Raw genomic sequence first — 15,533 nt, 5'->3', positions numbered from 1 at the left:
ATAATTGAGCCCAGATTCTGTTGCTAATGAGATGTTTGTTAAGTGAATTTTGTTCCCCTTTGACTTTTCTCACCACAGTTGTTAAGAGAATCGCTGCAGCTGTTACCTTAGTCATTCATTCATTCATTCATTCATTGGCATCCTTCAGTCTCAAAAAGACTATGCTATCGTGCTCTGGAAAGAGGTAAAGCTGGAGTGTCCTCTCCAGAGCACAAGGCCTGGGTAGATTAATATGGAGGATAGACTGTTACCCAAGCAGCAGATCCCCCCTCTCCACGTCGCTGAAATAATCCAATGGAGCAGCAGAGCTGATATGATTGGTTCCAGCTGCGTCATAGGAGTTACAAGAAAGTGGTTGTACCCAGTCACGGACTGATTCTGGGACTCCGGTTCCGGATTTTGCCTCGAGGTTGACTCCTGAAGCCTTTTCCAGTAGTGGATATAGCCACAAGGCAGTGGAGGTTTGTAATCAAAGTTTCCCTTCTCCTAGGAGATGTTACCTTTTAACACCGTTGTTAAGTGAATCTGGCTTCCCCATTGACTTTGCTTGTCAGAAGCTTGCAAAAGGAGATCACATGACCCTGGGACCCTGCAACTGTCATAAATGTCTGGATTTTGATCATGTGACTATGGGAGTGAGAAACTTTTTTCCCAGTGTTGTTGCAAATTCAAATGGTCACTAAATGAACAATTGTAAATCAAGGACTATACTTTATCTCGGCCTTAGACAAGAAGCAGTGGCAAATCACTTCTGAAAACCTGTGCCAAAAGAACTGCAGGGACTACTTAAGGCAGTTTGAGGATTGGAGACAAATGAATGAAAGGTTGGGGAGAGTTAAGTTCATGAATATTTACATAGGGATTGTGTGTTTGTGTGTGTGTGTGTGTGAGAGAGAGAGAGAGAGAGATCTTAAAAGACAGATGTCTTAAGAGAAGTTCTTAGAAGAGACACTACTTCACTTCCCATCCTACCCCCTGCTCATAACAAGTTGTTTAGAAGTCAACAATCTAATCCTCTCCAGGTGTTTTTTCATAACACCTATTGACAGTACAGTCAGTGATGAAGGGTTCCAGAAGTTCAGTTATGAAAATATCAAGAAGTCACTAGATTCTTACTTCTAGCTTTCACCAATCTGATGTCCGTTAGATATATTGTACAATTGTACAAGTTCTACTCCAACACAATGCACTAAATTGTGTGGAATGCTATCTCTGTATCATGACTGAGTAGCACATCTAATTTACCGGTAATTCTTCTCATTTCTTCAAATGTTCCAAAGCCTGAAATATGGGGGGCGGGGGAAGAGGAGGGTAGAAAAATACCTTATTTGCTATTTCCACTATGCAAGGGGAAAAAGCAAAATATGTGAACTGAGAGATTTAATAAGATCTTTCTCTGGTTCATCACAGATGTGTCTGCCATGTCTCACTATCTAACATTCTCTTCTTTTCTCTCCTCTTACCAAAATGTGCTTTGGCTTTCATTTACTCCCCCCCCCCCCAATTAGTTCCTTACCCTCTTTCTTCAGTTCTTTATCCTCTCTCTGTTGGCTTTTGTTCTGGCCAATTTTCCAAGGTGAGTCCAAGTATGTATCTATCCTCTTTTTTTTTTTTGCAATATACTGTAGTCTGCTGGTGCTGATGAAGTATATTTCTCTCCCACACAGTTTTAACAGGGCATCTTTCCAAAGAAGTAAATAGCATGCTTTAGTACCATTGGCTGAAGCAGTGATTTGCACTGCTGCACATCCAGTCCTGTGCTTTCATAAAGAGCAGTCCCAAATGGACGTTTTTACAGTACATGCCAATTATTTGCTTAACATACAAAGGAGCTTGAGAAAATATAAGGTTCTGTTAAAATAGGCTTGAACAAAATGGCAGAACAAAAAAGGCATTCTTGTCTCACTGATGAGAGTCTATTTTTATGTTTTTAATATATTTCCACTGAGCAAAATGATTCTTTGGTCTGCTCACCTATTCTTAAAAGTCTGTACATCTTGCAGGTACCCTCACAACCAAGGCATCCACGTTCCTCCCTTTTTCCTCAGGTAAAAATATATTCTCAGAAGCTTCACATCAGCAGTCTGTGGACATAGAAACACATACACACACACACACACACACACTCATGCACACATATTGAAGAAATCTTCAGAAGGAATATGGGTGTGGGCTGCATATGTCGATGATTCCTGAATTGCAACAGACTGCCAAACTGTATTATTGTCTTTTATAAACACCAATGCATATGCTGGTATAAAGAATATAAATTAACGATGTTGAATTTAAAAAAATCATCTTCAGCTTAGTATTCCCTCAGAGGTATTGGCTATTGGCCAACATGCTGACAACAAAATGGAATCTGTGGTCTCATGGTGTAAGAATGAAAAAAGCATGAGTTAGGGACTAACCCTACACCGCCTTTTATTTAGTCATATGTTGAAATATGTGTGAATACAGAGATGCCTTGGCAAGTCATTTTTCGGACTTCTGAAGCTAAGCAGAGTCTTGCCTCATTAGTATTTGGATAGGAGATTATATGGGATCCCAAGGCTAGAGGTCTCATATAATATCCTACAAAGAAGGCAGTAACAAAGCATTATTTCTATAACATTGCCAATAAAACCAACAACCCTGCATGAACATGCCTATGAAATTGTTTAATGTCAGCTGTCTCAGCCTTTATTATACACAGACTTACCTCGCACCTGCGTAATTGTTTCTGACAGCACTGTTTACCATCCAAAATATAAATATTTTACAAATCTTAATGTGTATATTTCATTAGCGATGTAGAAATTAATTTTCATTCTGCATACTGACTGGATGTACTAGAAGATCACTGCTTTTAGTGGAGAATGTCTTTGTAGCTTTCTTGCTTTGCTGATAATTAAACGGGTAGAAGCAGAGGTGGCATTCAGCAGGTTCTGACCAGTTCTGGAGAACTGGTAGTGGAAATTTTGAGTAGTTTGGAGAACCGGTAAATACCACCTCTGACTGGCCCCGCCCCCATCTATTCTCTGCCTCCGGAGTCCCAGCTGATCTGAAGGGAATGGGGATTTTGCAGTAACCTTCCCCTGGAGTGGGGAGGGAATGGAGATTTTACAATATCCTTCCCCTGCCACACCCATCACCCCATGCCCACCAAGCAATGCCACACCTACTAAGCCATGCCCACAGAACCAGTAGTAAAAAAATTGAATCCCACCACTGGGTAGAAGTGTTTTGCTGCTGAGGTTCAATTATAAAACTGGTGCCCCTAATGGGCACAGAAGGCATGTGTTTTACATAAATATAAGCATAACTATAATCTTTATTGTCATTGTACTTAAATACAACGAAATTGGTTAGCAATACGTAGCAAAATGGTGAGTGGGACAATACTGCGCCCCAGAACTGAAAAATAGCATTAAATGAATGCATTTTCCAGGACGTCCGATATACTTCAGAAACTTAGCAATATAGTTTTCATCACAATTTTTTTTAAAAAATTAATTGATTTCACATCTTTATTATTCATCAGCCCCATTCAGAACTATATGAAGGCAGTGATGTTGTGCAGAGGCATTCACAACAACTGTCAGAATGGAAAACACAACCAGGGAAGCATAGTCCTACTCCTCTTTGTTGGATGCAAAACAAATTAAAAGGGGGCGGGGCTTGGATCACCCAGTCACACCCATAGTTTGTGCCCGTTGCTGCTGATGCCTATGGGGTTATGCTAAATGACCTACATTTACTGCTATCTGATAGTCAGTCTGGATTTACCTAGCAAAAGCACAATTGAATTCACTTTATCATGTTGCCTTAACGATCTTCATTCCTTTTAAAACCCTTTAAGAGATCCATATAGGAGAACTGTAATTTTGATTCATGACTATAGCCCACCCGCCCCGCATGTCACTCCTTACTGTCTTTACAGCAGGGCTCAGAAAAATGTGTGGGCAGCTCTAATCTAATCTGCTCATCGAAAGCATGCAGAACCCAGAAGCCGAGAAATGTTACACTCGGAGGTACATGCTACAGCAGATACAGAGCTATTTACCAAACACAAATGAATTACCCAGTTGCTAGAATGTGTAAATCTATCATGTGACAATAATAGAAAGGGTAGAATATCTCGAGGCTGCAGTCACCAACCTTAAAGCTAGCAGTATTTATAGCATCAAGAAAAAGCTTATGAATTCTTTAGAACTAGCTATCATTCTGAAATGCTGTGACGTAGGTGTGCTCAGAGCTTCCTCTCTAAGCTCTATCAATGGATAAAGAGATGCTGGTTTAACAAACAAACTTTATGGAACACACTGAGCTAACCTTCATTCTACTTCTTAGGAAAAGTATGAGAAGTCCTAGGATACTCAGCTCTCCAAAGAGGGTAAATTGGGTCAAACTTTCCCATCCAAGAAATGACAATCAGGTGTTAAGTTTGAGGAGCACTCTCCTAAAAAAATGGCTCACAGACATTGAGTGCCATCAGCAGAGACTGTTATTCATGACACGGGTTTATGCAGTGGTGGGTTCTTACTGGTTCGGCCGAACTGGTAGTGGTTTGGCAGCCTGGGTCGCTGGAACTGGCAGCAACCCAGGCTTGCCACGCCCCCGAACTGGTTCAACAGGCAGCGCCAACGGCACCACCATCTTGTCTTTCAGTTCTGCGCATGTGCAGAACAATTTTAATTGCACTGTGCATGCACGCACTGCACGCATCAAGCCACACACAAGCGAACCAGCAGTAGTGTGCCTGCCGGAACCCACGCCTGAGTTTATGAATGTGAATTGAAAGAGATCCTTGTAGATCAAAATGGTCATAAAGCTAGAAAAGGCTACAAAATCGGTGCCAAAACCAATCCTTAGTCAGGAAAATAGTGCACCAGTACACCAATGGAGAAAATGCAATATTGCTGTCCATTTTCCATTAGAAAATCGCCACAAGAGTGAGGCACACATGATTTCGGGAGGCTGCTGTCATCCCTATACACCAGACTAAAAAAATCAGTGCCATATAGGTCAATACTACAGCTGCATTGCAAGACTTGGATGACCTTGGGGATACCAAAAGAGATGTCATGGCGCAGGACTAAGCTGTTCCCACTGAATTTATGGAGTGTCAGTCTCAGGAATCACCTAACGCTGATCAAACACAAACAGCTTTAGTTGTCACATAATGAAGCATCCCACCCCCCCCCCAACCTTCAGACTCAGCAAGTAGAGCTGAGAACAGAACAAAAACATTGTCCCTGCCGAGCATCTTAATTGAAGATAGCTGGCTGCAGTAACCTGATTTAAGAGGCAGATCTGACCTATGTTTCTACATTGGAAATAGCTACCTAACCTCCTGCTCTACTCTGTCGTTCCTGTGAATCCTGCTCATGAAACCGCCCTTTGGACTGACTGACAAACCTGATCTGGCTCTCTGAACTTCAAACTGGATTTTAAATTCTCTTCTGTATACTCCTGTTGAAAGCGAAACTGTGGAATCCTTGGTGTTCTCTGACCTTGGCTGTTCTCTTGCAGGTGTTTCATTACCCACCTAGGTAACACTCCACAATTCAACCCTGAGTTACATGCAGTATATTCTCCTCTATTGGAAAGTGAAACTACCAAAGCAAGCTCTCTTTCCAAAGATACTTCGTTAATTTCCTTTCCTTTGTCTGTAGTTATCTGCTAACTACACTGCTGCATTTGAGGAAACTGCTGTGCTCACCTAGCAATTGCGTGGGAGTATTTGAAACAGGACAAGAGGTGGGAGCAAAGACACCATGGTAATAGCAAAAATTCAGCAGGCCATTCTTGAATTCCCTGATGTCAATGCTGAGGACATCAAACACCCCATCCCCACCCCCAAAAAACAAAAGAAAACAAAACTCCCCACCTTATTAGGGGTCTTCTGTTAATTTACTGTGTCTGAACAAGTCAGAGGCTCAAAAGAAAACAAAACTCCCCACCTTATTAGGGGTCTTCTGTTAATTTATTGTGTCTGAACAAGTCAGAGGCTCACTTAATTAAGGAGCGTCAGAGCCAATTCTATGTTTTAGGGAATCTATAGCAGATCAAACCTAATATTAGCAGAGATTACCTAATCTCCTAATTTGGGAGAAGTTAGGTCAGGGTGAGGTATTGTAATATATAATTTAATTTAATCATTAAGTCATTTGTGGGCCAGCCCTGATGTGAACTGCCTCCTGTATAGTCACAGAGCAGAGTTCGCAGCAAACATCATTCCTGTTTAGCTGTGTTTCAAACAATTGTAATCTCCTAGCATGCTCTACAATAACATATCAGCAGGGACACTGGAAATTAAAATGCTACAAAAAGATATTATTGAAGAGGGTTGCAAGATTGTAGTGGGCCCTTTCAGCATTCTTTGCCAGCTACCCTGGAATTTGAGATGTTGATACCAGTCATCTAGAATAACATGCTTCAAGCAAGATCTGTTGGAAGAATTTGCATAATTTCAAGATGTTGCTACATCAAAAGGAATTTATGCTGAAACTAAATCCCTAGTAAGAGTAGCCATGCAATATTGTTATGCAACATGCACAGTGCAGTGGTTAAAGTGTTGGCTTAGGAAACAGGAGACTGTGAATTCTAGTCCCGCCTTTGGCATGAAAAACTGGCTGGGTGACTTTGGATCAGTTACTCTCTCTGAGCTGAACTCACCTCACAGGGTGGTGGTTGTGGGGAAAATAGGAGGAAGAAGAAGGTATAGGCATGTTTACCAGCTTGCATATGAAAAAAGGAGGTTAAATTGAATCCTAAGAGACTAAATAAATAATTCCATTGCTGAAATCAGCAGGGTAGAACAAAATAGCTACTTGCCCGAGATCACTGTGTTTGTCATTCATATGTGCAGAAATTTCATCAGATTATTCCTGATTTTCCTTCATTCCCTTTTCTCCTTCTTTGAAGTTTCAAAATTTCTGTGTCTGAAGAATGTACCAAAGTTTACTTAGACCACATAGATAACTATTCTGTTATCCATTATAAGATCTCCAAGCCATGCTGTCTAACTTTAGGGCAGTGTTTCTCAACTGTGGCAACTTGAAGATCTGAGGTCTTCAACTCCCAGAATTCTCCAGCTAGTAGGCTTCAAACAATTCAATTCAGTTTCAAGCAAGGACATCTTTGGATTGCTAGGATGGAGAAACATTGCCTTAGGATCTTTATTGGGCAACAAAGCAGAACAGAGACTATAACTTCCTTCAGGGGAGGACAGAAGCAGGTGGCGAACAAGTCTTGTAGTACCACAATTGCCAGCAGCAAAAGACCTTTGGAACTTTTGCTATTGGTTATCTATCTCACAAATGGAATAGGTCACCTTGCAAAGAAGGAGTTATTCTCTGCAACTGCTTTCCCCCTGCTTCTCCTGCCACCCAGAAGAAATTTGGTGGGAAGGGAGAAGACCTGGGTTCTCTTACCACAGGGGACAAAACAGGAACAGGAAGAGAAATGGGTCTTTTTGTCCTTTCCCACAGGAATGTGGAGGCTGCAGGTTGCAGAGCTCCAGAGTTCCCCAGGTAGGGAAGCAATGCTATACTGCAAGGGGAACAGTTCTACCGAACAGCTACCAACATCCATTTAGCTTTGCCACTGACAAATTTACAAGGGCGTTTTAAATGTGTCTAGCACTCCAGGGTATGACTGCTAGCCTAGCACTTAAAAGTACTCCCCCAGCTTAACTTGCTGCAATGCCTAAATTGCAAGCTGGAACTTTTTCTACATGTGTCCAGAGATCTTCTGGAAGCCTGCTGGACATGTATTATGCTGTCACTTTGGCAAATCCAATGAAGCCTGAAAGAATTGGAGATTTTACTGCAGGGGTGTTGGCTGCTTTTTCCATGATTCAGCTTCCCTGCCCCCCTAACTTCAGTGTTAAAGGTAAAGGTTCCCCTTGCATATATGTGCTAATCATTCCTGACTCTAGGGGGCTGTGCTCATCTCCATTTCAAAGCCGAAGAGCCAGTGCTGTCCGAAGACGTCTCTGTGGTCATGTGACCAGCATGACTAAATGCCAAAGGCTCATGGAACACTGTTACCTTCCCACCAAAGGTAGTTCCTATTTTTCTACTTGCATTTTTACGTGCTTTCAAACTGCTAGGTTGGCAGAAGCTGGGACAAGTAACAGGGGCTTACTCCGTTATGCGGCGCTAGTATAACTTCAGTGTTACGTGACTATAAAAGCCCCTTTACAACTTAGGCACTTGGAATGGACATGGAACTTGCTGGGGGGGGGGGAGATATCCTTGCAAGTGACCTTTCAGTGGAAAAGAAAACCTTCTGTGGAAAGAAAGGAGAACCAGGACCTCCATGGTAGTGGATCTGAGTACTTGAGAGACCGCCTCCTGCCAATTACCTCCCTAAGACCTATCAGATCACACAGATTAGGCCTCCTCCGAGTTCCATCCGCCAGTCAGTGTCGACTGGCAACTACGCGGAGGAGAGCCTTTTCAGTAGTAGCTCCGACCCTTTGGAACGATCTCCCCGTGGAGATTCGTACCCTCATCACCCTCCAGACCTTCCGCACAGCCCTCAAGACCTGGCTATCCCGTCAGGCCTGGGGATAAAGATTGTAATCTGTCCCCACCCGAATGACGAATGAATGTTGTGTTCTATTTTTACTTATGTGTTGTTTATGTCTTATTGTTTTGTATTCCCCTCCCCATAAATTGTAAGCCGCCCTGAGTCCCCTCAGGGAAAAGGGCGGCCTATAAATAATAAACAAATTCAAATTCAAAATTCAAATTCAAAGCCCCACTTCCCTCCCTTCTCACTCTGCTTTTCCTGCCATCCATTGTTTGACTAGACAAATTGAGAGATGGGTTTGGAGCTCTGACTCTCCTGCTGTCAAAGGGCAAATGGTAACCAGATGCCAGGGACTGGAAGGGTGGCACACTCACAGACATCAGGTACCCAACAACAGCAGAGCAGGCACCCTTGAGAGACTGGCTGTTCAGCATAGCTTAGGGTGGAAGAAGCTGGAACAAAGTCAAACAGCGGCCGCGTTCACAGGAGTGGCCCGAGGATGAGGTTGCATTCTCAACAAATGTGTAATGCTGGAGAAGCACTTGATTCCTTATATTGAGAAACACTCTTTAGCAAGCACAGAAAAGGCTTCTTAGGGATGACTGTGGAGGTTATAATGACATCACAAGACCTACATTTTAAAGCTATAAATCGAAGTTTCTTGCTGTGCAATTGTTCATTCAGTCATTTCCATCTCTTCGTCAACATCATTTTGCTATGACTGATTGTTGTAAATGAGTTCTTGTAAGCTCCTGCTTGTGTCATCAGTGACAGCATCTGGCCACCTCGACCTCTTGTCAGCTTCATTTTCAATTGTCCTTGATTTTTCCCACGCATCAAATTCTTCACATTGTGAATCCAAAATACTTAAGCTATAGCTTTATTGCTTCTGATTTTACTTTCCCACCAGACACCTGTGCTGATTTAACCAGCTTGGTTTTGTATCTTTATTACTTATGTGATGTTTCTTTGTTCTTGTCTTCCATGGTTTTATCTGTTTTCTTTGAGGTACCCAGAGAGCTCCAGCGAATAGGCACGTAATGAAGAAATATAGTTACCATTATATGTGGTATTTCTGCTACTGGTTAAATGAGAAAAAAAATCATGAAAATAGTTTTTGTAATTTTTTCATTATAGATTTTATAATGAATTCTATATTCTGTTCTAACTCTTTGCCAACTTAAGTGAGGCAGGAATGAATATCACTATTTTAGTGAAACCACACTCACAAAGTCACTCTTCTCATACAAATAGTCTCAGACACGTTCATCTTATTCACTTTTAAACATACTCACAATCCATCCATGTATTCATCTATCCATCTACCCAAATACACCAAATGTGACTCAACTGAGACCCTCGATTCCCAAGGTTCAATATCTTTCATTGGCAGTTTACAACAATCTTTTACTATGGTCTTGAGATGGACTCAAAAGTCACAGTAATTATTATACTAATTACAGAATTCTGGAAGTTAAAGAAAGTAAGTACATCTTACTAGTGCCCAAGCTAGGCTCCCACAAATAAGTATCGGACTTATATTCAAACTACTATTAAACTAATCCAAGTATTTCAGCATAATAAATGCATAATTTCTAACTATTTTTCCTAATAATTCATACTTAAAAATGAATACTTTTTAAGTTGCCTTTGTGTCATTTAATACAGAAAGTAAGAAAAAGTTTTACAAAACAGAAAATTCAACAAAACACTTTAAACACATGGGAATTTCATTAATAGCTGCACATTACTTCAATAAAATAAAATAATAGGTTTAATGTTGGAGACCAGATTTCAAATTTAATAAAGGGGAATTTTAGGAACACTATGAAAAAACAAGTTGTCTTTCTTAAAATATAACAAATGGGAAACAAGGTTTATTATTAAAGAATTACAGGAATTGTGGGATTATTTCCCCCCCCCCAAGCTAAATGAAAGCACGTTAAACACTTATTTAAAGGACCAATAAGCAAAAGCGTTTCATCCTACTATATAACTATCCCGCTGTATTTTCATACTTAGGTAGTAGAAGGGCATTTTTAATTAGCAGAACTTTCATAATGCTCCTAAGGGTTTGAACCAGTAGGTTGCTTTACAGGCCAAAATCTCATGCTGACAGGAAGGGATATTATTAATTGAACACTCTTACAATGCTGATAGGACTTCTTGATATCCAATCAGCATATCTGATGGAAATAGTTTTTTACACATCCTGGTTGAAGAAGAGTTCTTGGAATCTGAAAAGTGTTCAACTATTTTGTATACCTCTAGTTGGATTAATATATATGGCCACAAACCAGATGTTTTATGAGAATATAATTTTTTCCCTATTAAAAAAACCTGATTTTTCCCCCCTGTTGGCATATGAAAGCTAAGGCAGCAACTACCACTTCCCCATTGTTGGTATGAAAATTGAATGGATGCATCCGTGAAATCACCAGGAGTGGGGTTTAAATTGAAATAGACTTTATCTTAAAGTTTGCTAAAACAGATAAATTTGATGATGAATTATTTGGAATGCTTCTCAATTTCTTTTTATGTAAACAAGATTTAAATAAAGCTCTTCATCAGGATAAAAAATAATAATAATTGTACCAAACCAGAAACAGGTCAAAAGTTGCATTTATGCAAAACCAGAAAAGGGTTTGAATTATGATTATAATAGCCAAAGCTAAACATTTCATGCACGCAGGAAGTAAGAAATGTACAGGAACTGGGGAGGGGGGAATATTAAGAGTACTCTGTATTATTTTTCTCTTTTATTTAAACCTAATTACAACCTTGAAAGCTACTTAATCTTATCTACCTACCATCATGCTTCATAAAGGAAATACTAACAAAGTAGCCAAAGGAAGTAATAAATATTTCTCTAAGGAAGTTACAGCTGGAATTTGAAGAGGTAGCTTCCATGCTTAACATTACAGCACAACGCATTAATCAATTCAACAGAGTTTTAATAGAAGAGAATATGTGTACTCCGGGTTGAACTATGGAATCCTTGATGCGCTTGGCTTTCTTGCAGATGTTACATTACCCAACCAAGTTTCATTACTCAATCCAACTCAATAGTTCGGCAAAAATCGATCAAAAATCTGGTAGCACCTTTTCTAACAGATTTTTGTGAGCTTAGATGTGTTAGTTAGAAAAGATGCTGATTTGTTTTTTAACCATCATAGAGTAGCATGGCTTTCTTACAGAGCTTGCCAACTATTTATTGATTTCAATATTCAGAAAAATTGCCTCCCTTATTATTATTACTGCTCATCATACAGTCAGCCAGATGTTCAGACTGGATTTGGCATTTTTGTCCACCTATTGAGTCCTTCCCAAGGAGATGGGATAGGCAGATGTGGATGGTCTTACTTATCGTCACAGGATGTAAGCTGTTCTGAATAAAGCTGCCTTTTGTAATTGACTGGTAATGAATTTATCAATGCCAATATTTACATATTTTACTGGGTTTTGCTATTTCTTATTATCAGTTTTTTTTAATACAATTGATACATAGCTCTTTAGGGTCCTAATTTGGACAATGTGAAGTAACCCAGTATATTTAGACAGCTGTGAAACAACAGCAAATTGTTATGTAATTTGTTATGGTATTACTGCCTCGAGAGGCTGTTGGGATATTTTCCTATATTTTGTGTCAAAATAATTGGCCATAGCTCAGGCAGCCAGATATCCTGGATCAGCCATACACAGGGAATTAGGGAATACAGTTACACACTCTCTTTTCTCCAGTTTTCAAACAGTTAAGCAAGAATTACTACATATCTCTGCTGCCCAATCTGCAATCAAAACATGATAGCCCAATTCTTGTTTTTCTCTGTTGGCTTTAATTTCCAGTAAACTGTACTGACAATTTGGATTAAGGCATTTATACAGGAGAGGGCAATCCAAACATACCAACCTTACATAGATTTTTACAGTACAAACAAGCAAGAAGCAAATTTACTTCTTCCCATAAACATCCAACTAAATTTAGTAAAAATGTACATTTTATGATGGTCTATGGGAGAGAGACTCAGACCCCCCCCCCCCCGAATTTAGACACATAATGTTGATTGGCTGATGGTCCTAATAACTAGGTAGAATGTCACACAGGTCTAAGGAGACTAGGTTCAAGTCCACATTTAGTTTAATAACTTTGGGCCATTCACTATATTTAGTCCATCCCAACTTAAAAGGTTTTTGCTGTAGAACTGGTCTTGGAGTAAGAAATATGCAGCTGCCATTAGGTCTTGGAGCAAAATTGGGTTCAAAGAAGTTAGCTACACAAAATGCATAAAATATCTGAACCATACATTATGAACATAAGATACAATATTCGTAATTAAGAATTCCCCACATTCACTTATTTCACTGGCCACATTAGCAAGAGAGGGCAAAAAGAGAAGTGGGATTAAGGTAAACTGTTCAATGAATTTCTATGTAATGCTTTGATTCCATGGAAAACACTCTGTGGAGAACGTCTAATAAAAACTGAACATAAAATGTATAATCTATACAAAAAGAAAAAAGGAAGAAGAAACTACATTCTCACTCTTGGATTTTTACTGGAAGAAATCCACATCGATGTTGTATGCCTCTGTAAATATTATTTATTATTATTGATCTACTGGCGACCTTCTCTGGGTGAAGATTGAAATGGGTAGTCCTTTATTTGTCCGCGTCTCACACAGACCCTTCTGTTTTCTCCCTCCCTCTCTTTCTTTTTCTCTCTCTTTTTCAAACCACGACCTCTCTGATTTGGGATGAGCTGCTCCTTGAGTAGAAACTGCGGCTCGCTGACTAACTTGCGCGCAGAAAAAAGGTGGCACCCGCGCCTTCCCCTCTCCTTGAAAACGGGAGACCACGTTGATTCTGCCGCAGGCCTGTTATTTTCCACTTCGCGGGGGGATAAAACAACAAAGTTCAGGAAAGCAATAGGATAAGCCGTCGATGGATTAATATTCATGAAGCCGGTGATGTCATGAGCAGGAGAGCGCCATTTCCTGGAGGAGAAGCAAGAAGCCGATGCCAAGACTTGCAGAAGGAAGTCGCGGCGGCCGAAGGAGGGAGCTCCGCGCCGGACCAAGCTCAACTCGGCGGGCTCGGCGGGCCCGATGAATTCTGTGCACTGCGGGAGGGAGGCCGGCAGGGGGGGACCTTCCCAACTTGGTGATCGCAAGCTCAGGGAAAGGGAGCACAGCCACCGGCCGAGCCAGCACTGGTGGGGTGCCTGGCGCTGCCATCTCCAGCCGCTTCTTCTGTTCCTGGCTTGCCGGGCGCGATCGCGTGGGCGCCGAGCTCCTCTTCGCGCCCAGATCGAGGGGGCGCGGACCTTTTCTTTCAAGGAAGGGGCGTCGTTGGTTTTCCTCTTCCTTTCCTCCCCGCTTCCTTTTTGCTTTGCTGCCCGCCCGTTCTCCCTTTCCCCCTTTCCCTCCCCTTCCTTTCCTCCCCGACTTTGAATTTTGGGGTCCGACGCGAGGCAAGCGCTTTGGAGGTCGCAAGGAGGATGGTGATAAAGATGATGAGGGGGAAGAGATGGAGATGAAGCAGACTATGCAGATGCGGGGACTCCTGTTGCTGTTGCCGGCACTATGGGCTCTGTTTTCGCGGGACTTCAGGGCTGTAACAGGTAAGGAGATTCCGTTCCTGCGAGTTCCCTTTCGGCCAGGGGGACGGCAGCCGACTCTCGGCTTGATTTTCCCCCTTTAACGCTCTCCCGCCCGCTTGATTTTACATTTCCCAAGTGGGTGCGCTCCAGCTCCGAGTTTCTTGTTGGGCTATGGCTATGGAGATTCTCAGTCATCCAGGTCATAGTTGTCCCAAAGGTGCTTTTTCAAGAGGCAACTGGACTTTCTGATTTGTCTTTGAAGACGTTTCGCTTCTCACCCAAGAAGCTTCTGAGCTGAAGAAGCTTCCTGGATGACAAGCGATTGCTCTTCAAAGACAAACCAGAAAGTCCAGTTGCCTCTTGAAAAAGCACCTTTGGGACATTGTTGGGCTATGGGTCACTTCTGTTCTGCAACCGAGTAGATGAAGCGGCACAACCAGATCTGGGGCTGCTTTGGAGTGGGAGCCTTTCCCTTTCCGGCATTCCTGTCCCGATGTCCCTTCTTTTAAAGAAAAATAAAAAATAAACAAACCCAAGTAGAGTAAACTCCCATTGATAGTTTTGTTCTTCCTCCGAAGGGACTTCCAGGAGAAGAGAAGGTTTCCCTGCTGCCCAGGTGTAAGTGCAGTAGTTACAACGACCTTCCCATCTATTCCCAGTGCTGTGAGACTGGCCTGCATCTTTCCTCATTGGAGCTGAAACAAATGACAAACATTAAGAAAACTGTATTTCATGGTTTATATATTTTTTTAAACCCTGGTGTTGTTTTTGTTTTTATGATTATTTGGTAGATGGTGAGTTCATGCCCATCTTTGTACCCTGTCAAGTTGAACCAATAGTTTTGTATGCCAGGAATTTGACTCTTCCATTCCACTCCATTGCCTGCTTTCCCAATCCTCTCTGTAACATTATTTGGAGAGTCCTTGGTAGAGTTAGAACTTCACTGAGATGGAGATCCTTCCCATTAAAGGCTTCCTAATTGGATGAATTGGTCCAGTTCTAAATGGAATGTCCAGTAAGATGGCCTCATTATCTTTGTAGAGGTTTTAAGTGAGGATTTGTTGGATTAGCACACTTGAAGGTTAAAAAAGTCACACTCTATGAGAATACTCATATGCAGATATTTAGCATGAAATATATTTAAAGGTTTTGCCTTTAAAACCAGGCTCTATCATCAGGTTAGGATGGGTAATTTGTGACTCTCCAGTAGTTTGGAACAGTAATTCCAATTGTTGCATCAGTCGCCAGGATGTCTAGGACTGTTAAGATTTGTAATTCATTAACATCTGGAATGCCATAGATTCCTCAGGCAGCTGTCCCAGGTAGATGAAGTTGTGGATGGTAAAAGAGCAGTGATTTGTTTTTTATTGTAAGTTTCTCTTCTGCTGGTATGGCAGAAAGGAAAGATACT

General features: G+C 41.3%; 1 protein-coding gene across 2 annotated transcripts in view; it reads left to right on the top strand.

Annotated features, from left to right (window-relative positions):
* Positions 1-12,894: 12,894 nt before the first annotated feature.
* The window catches only part of TYRO3 (TYRO3 protein tyrosine kinase), a 92,151-nt gene continuing 89,512 nt past the window's right edge, over positions 12,895-15,533 (top strand). The window contains exon 1 of one of the 2 annotated variants that reach the window (XM_032229305.1): positions 12,895-14,143. In XM_032229305.1, the coding sequence (XP_032085196.1) occupies positions 14,050-14,143 (94 nt within the window). In that variant the 5' untranslated portion in view covers positions 12,895-14,049. The remainder of the gene's footprint in view (positions 14,144-15,533) is intronic. The other variant, XM_032229297.1, reaches the window with a different exon arrangement.

Source organism: Thamnophis elegans, chromosome 1 (genome assembly GCF_009769535.1).
Source record: "Thamnophis elegans isolate rThaEle1 chromosome 1, rThaEle1.pri, whole genome shotgun sequence".
NCBI classification, from domain to species: Eukaryota; Metazoa; Chordata; class Lepidosauria; order Squamata; family Colubridae; genus Thamnophis; species Thamnophis elegans.
Note: the sequence above shows the minus strand (reverse complement) of the source record. Positions and strands in the feature narration are given on the sequence as shown.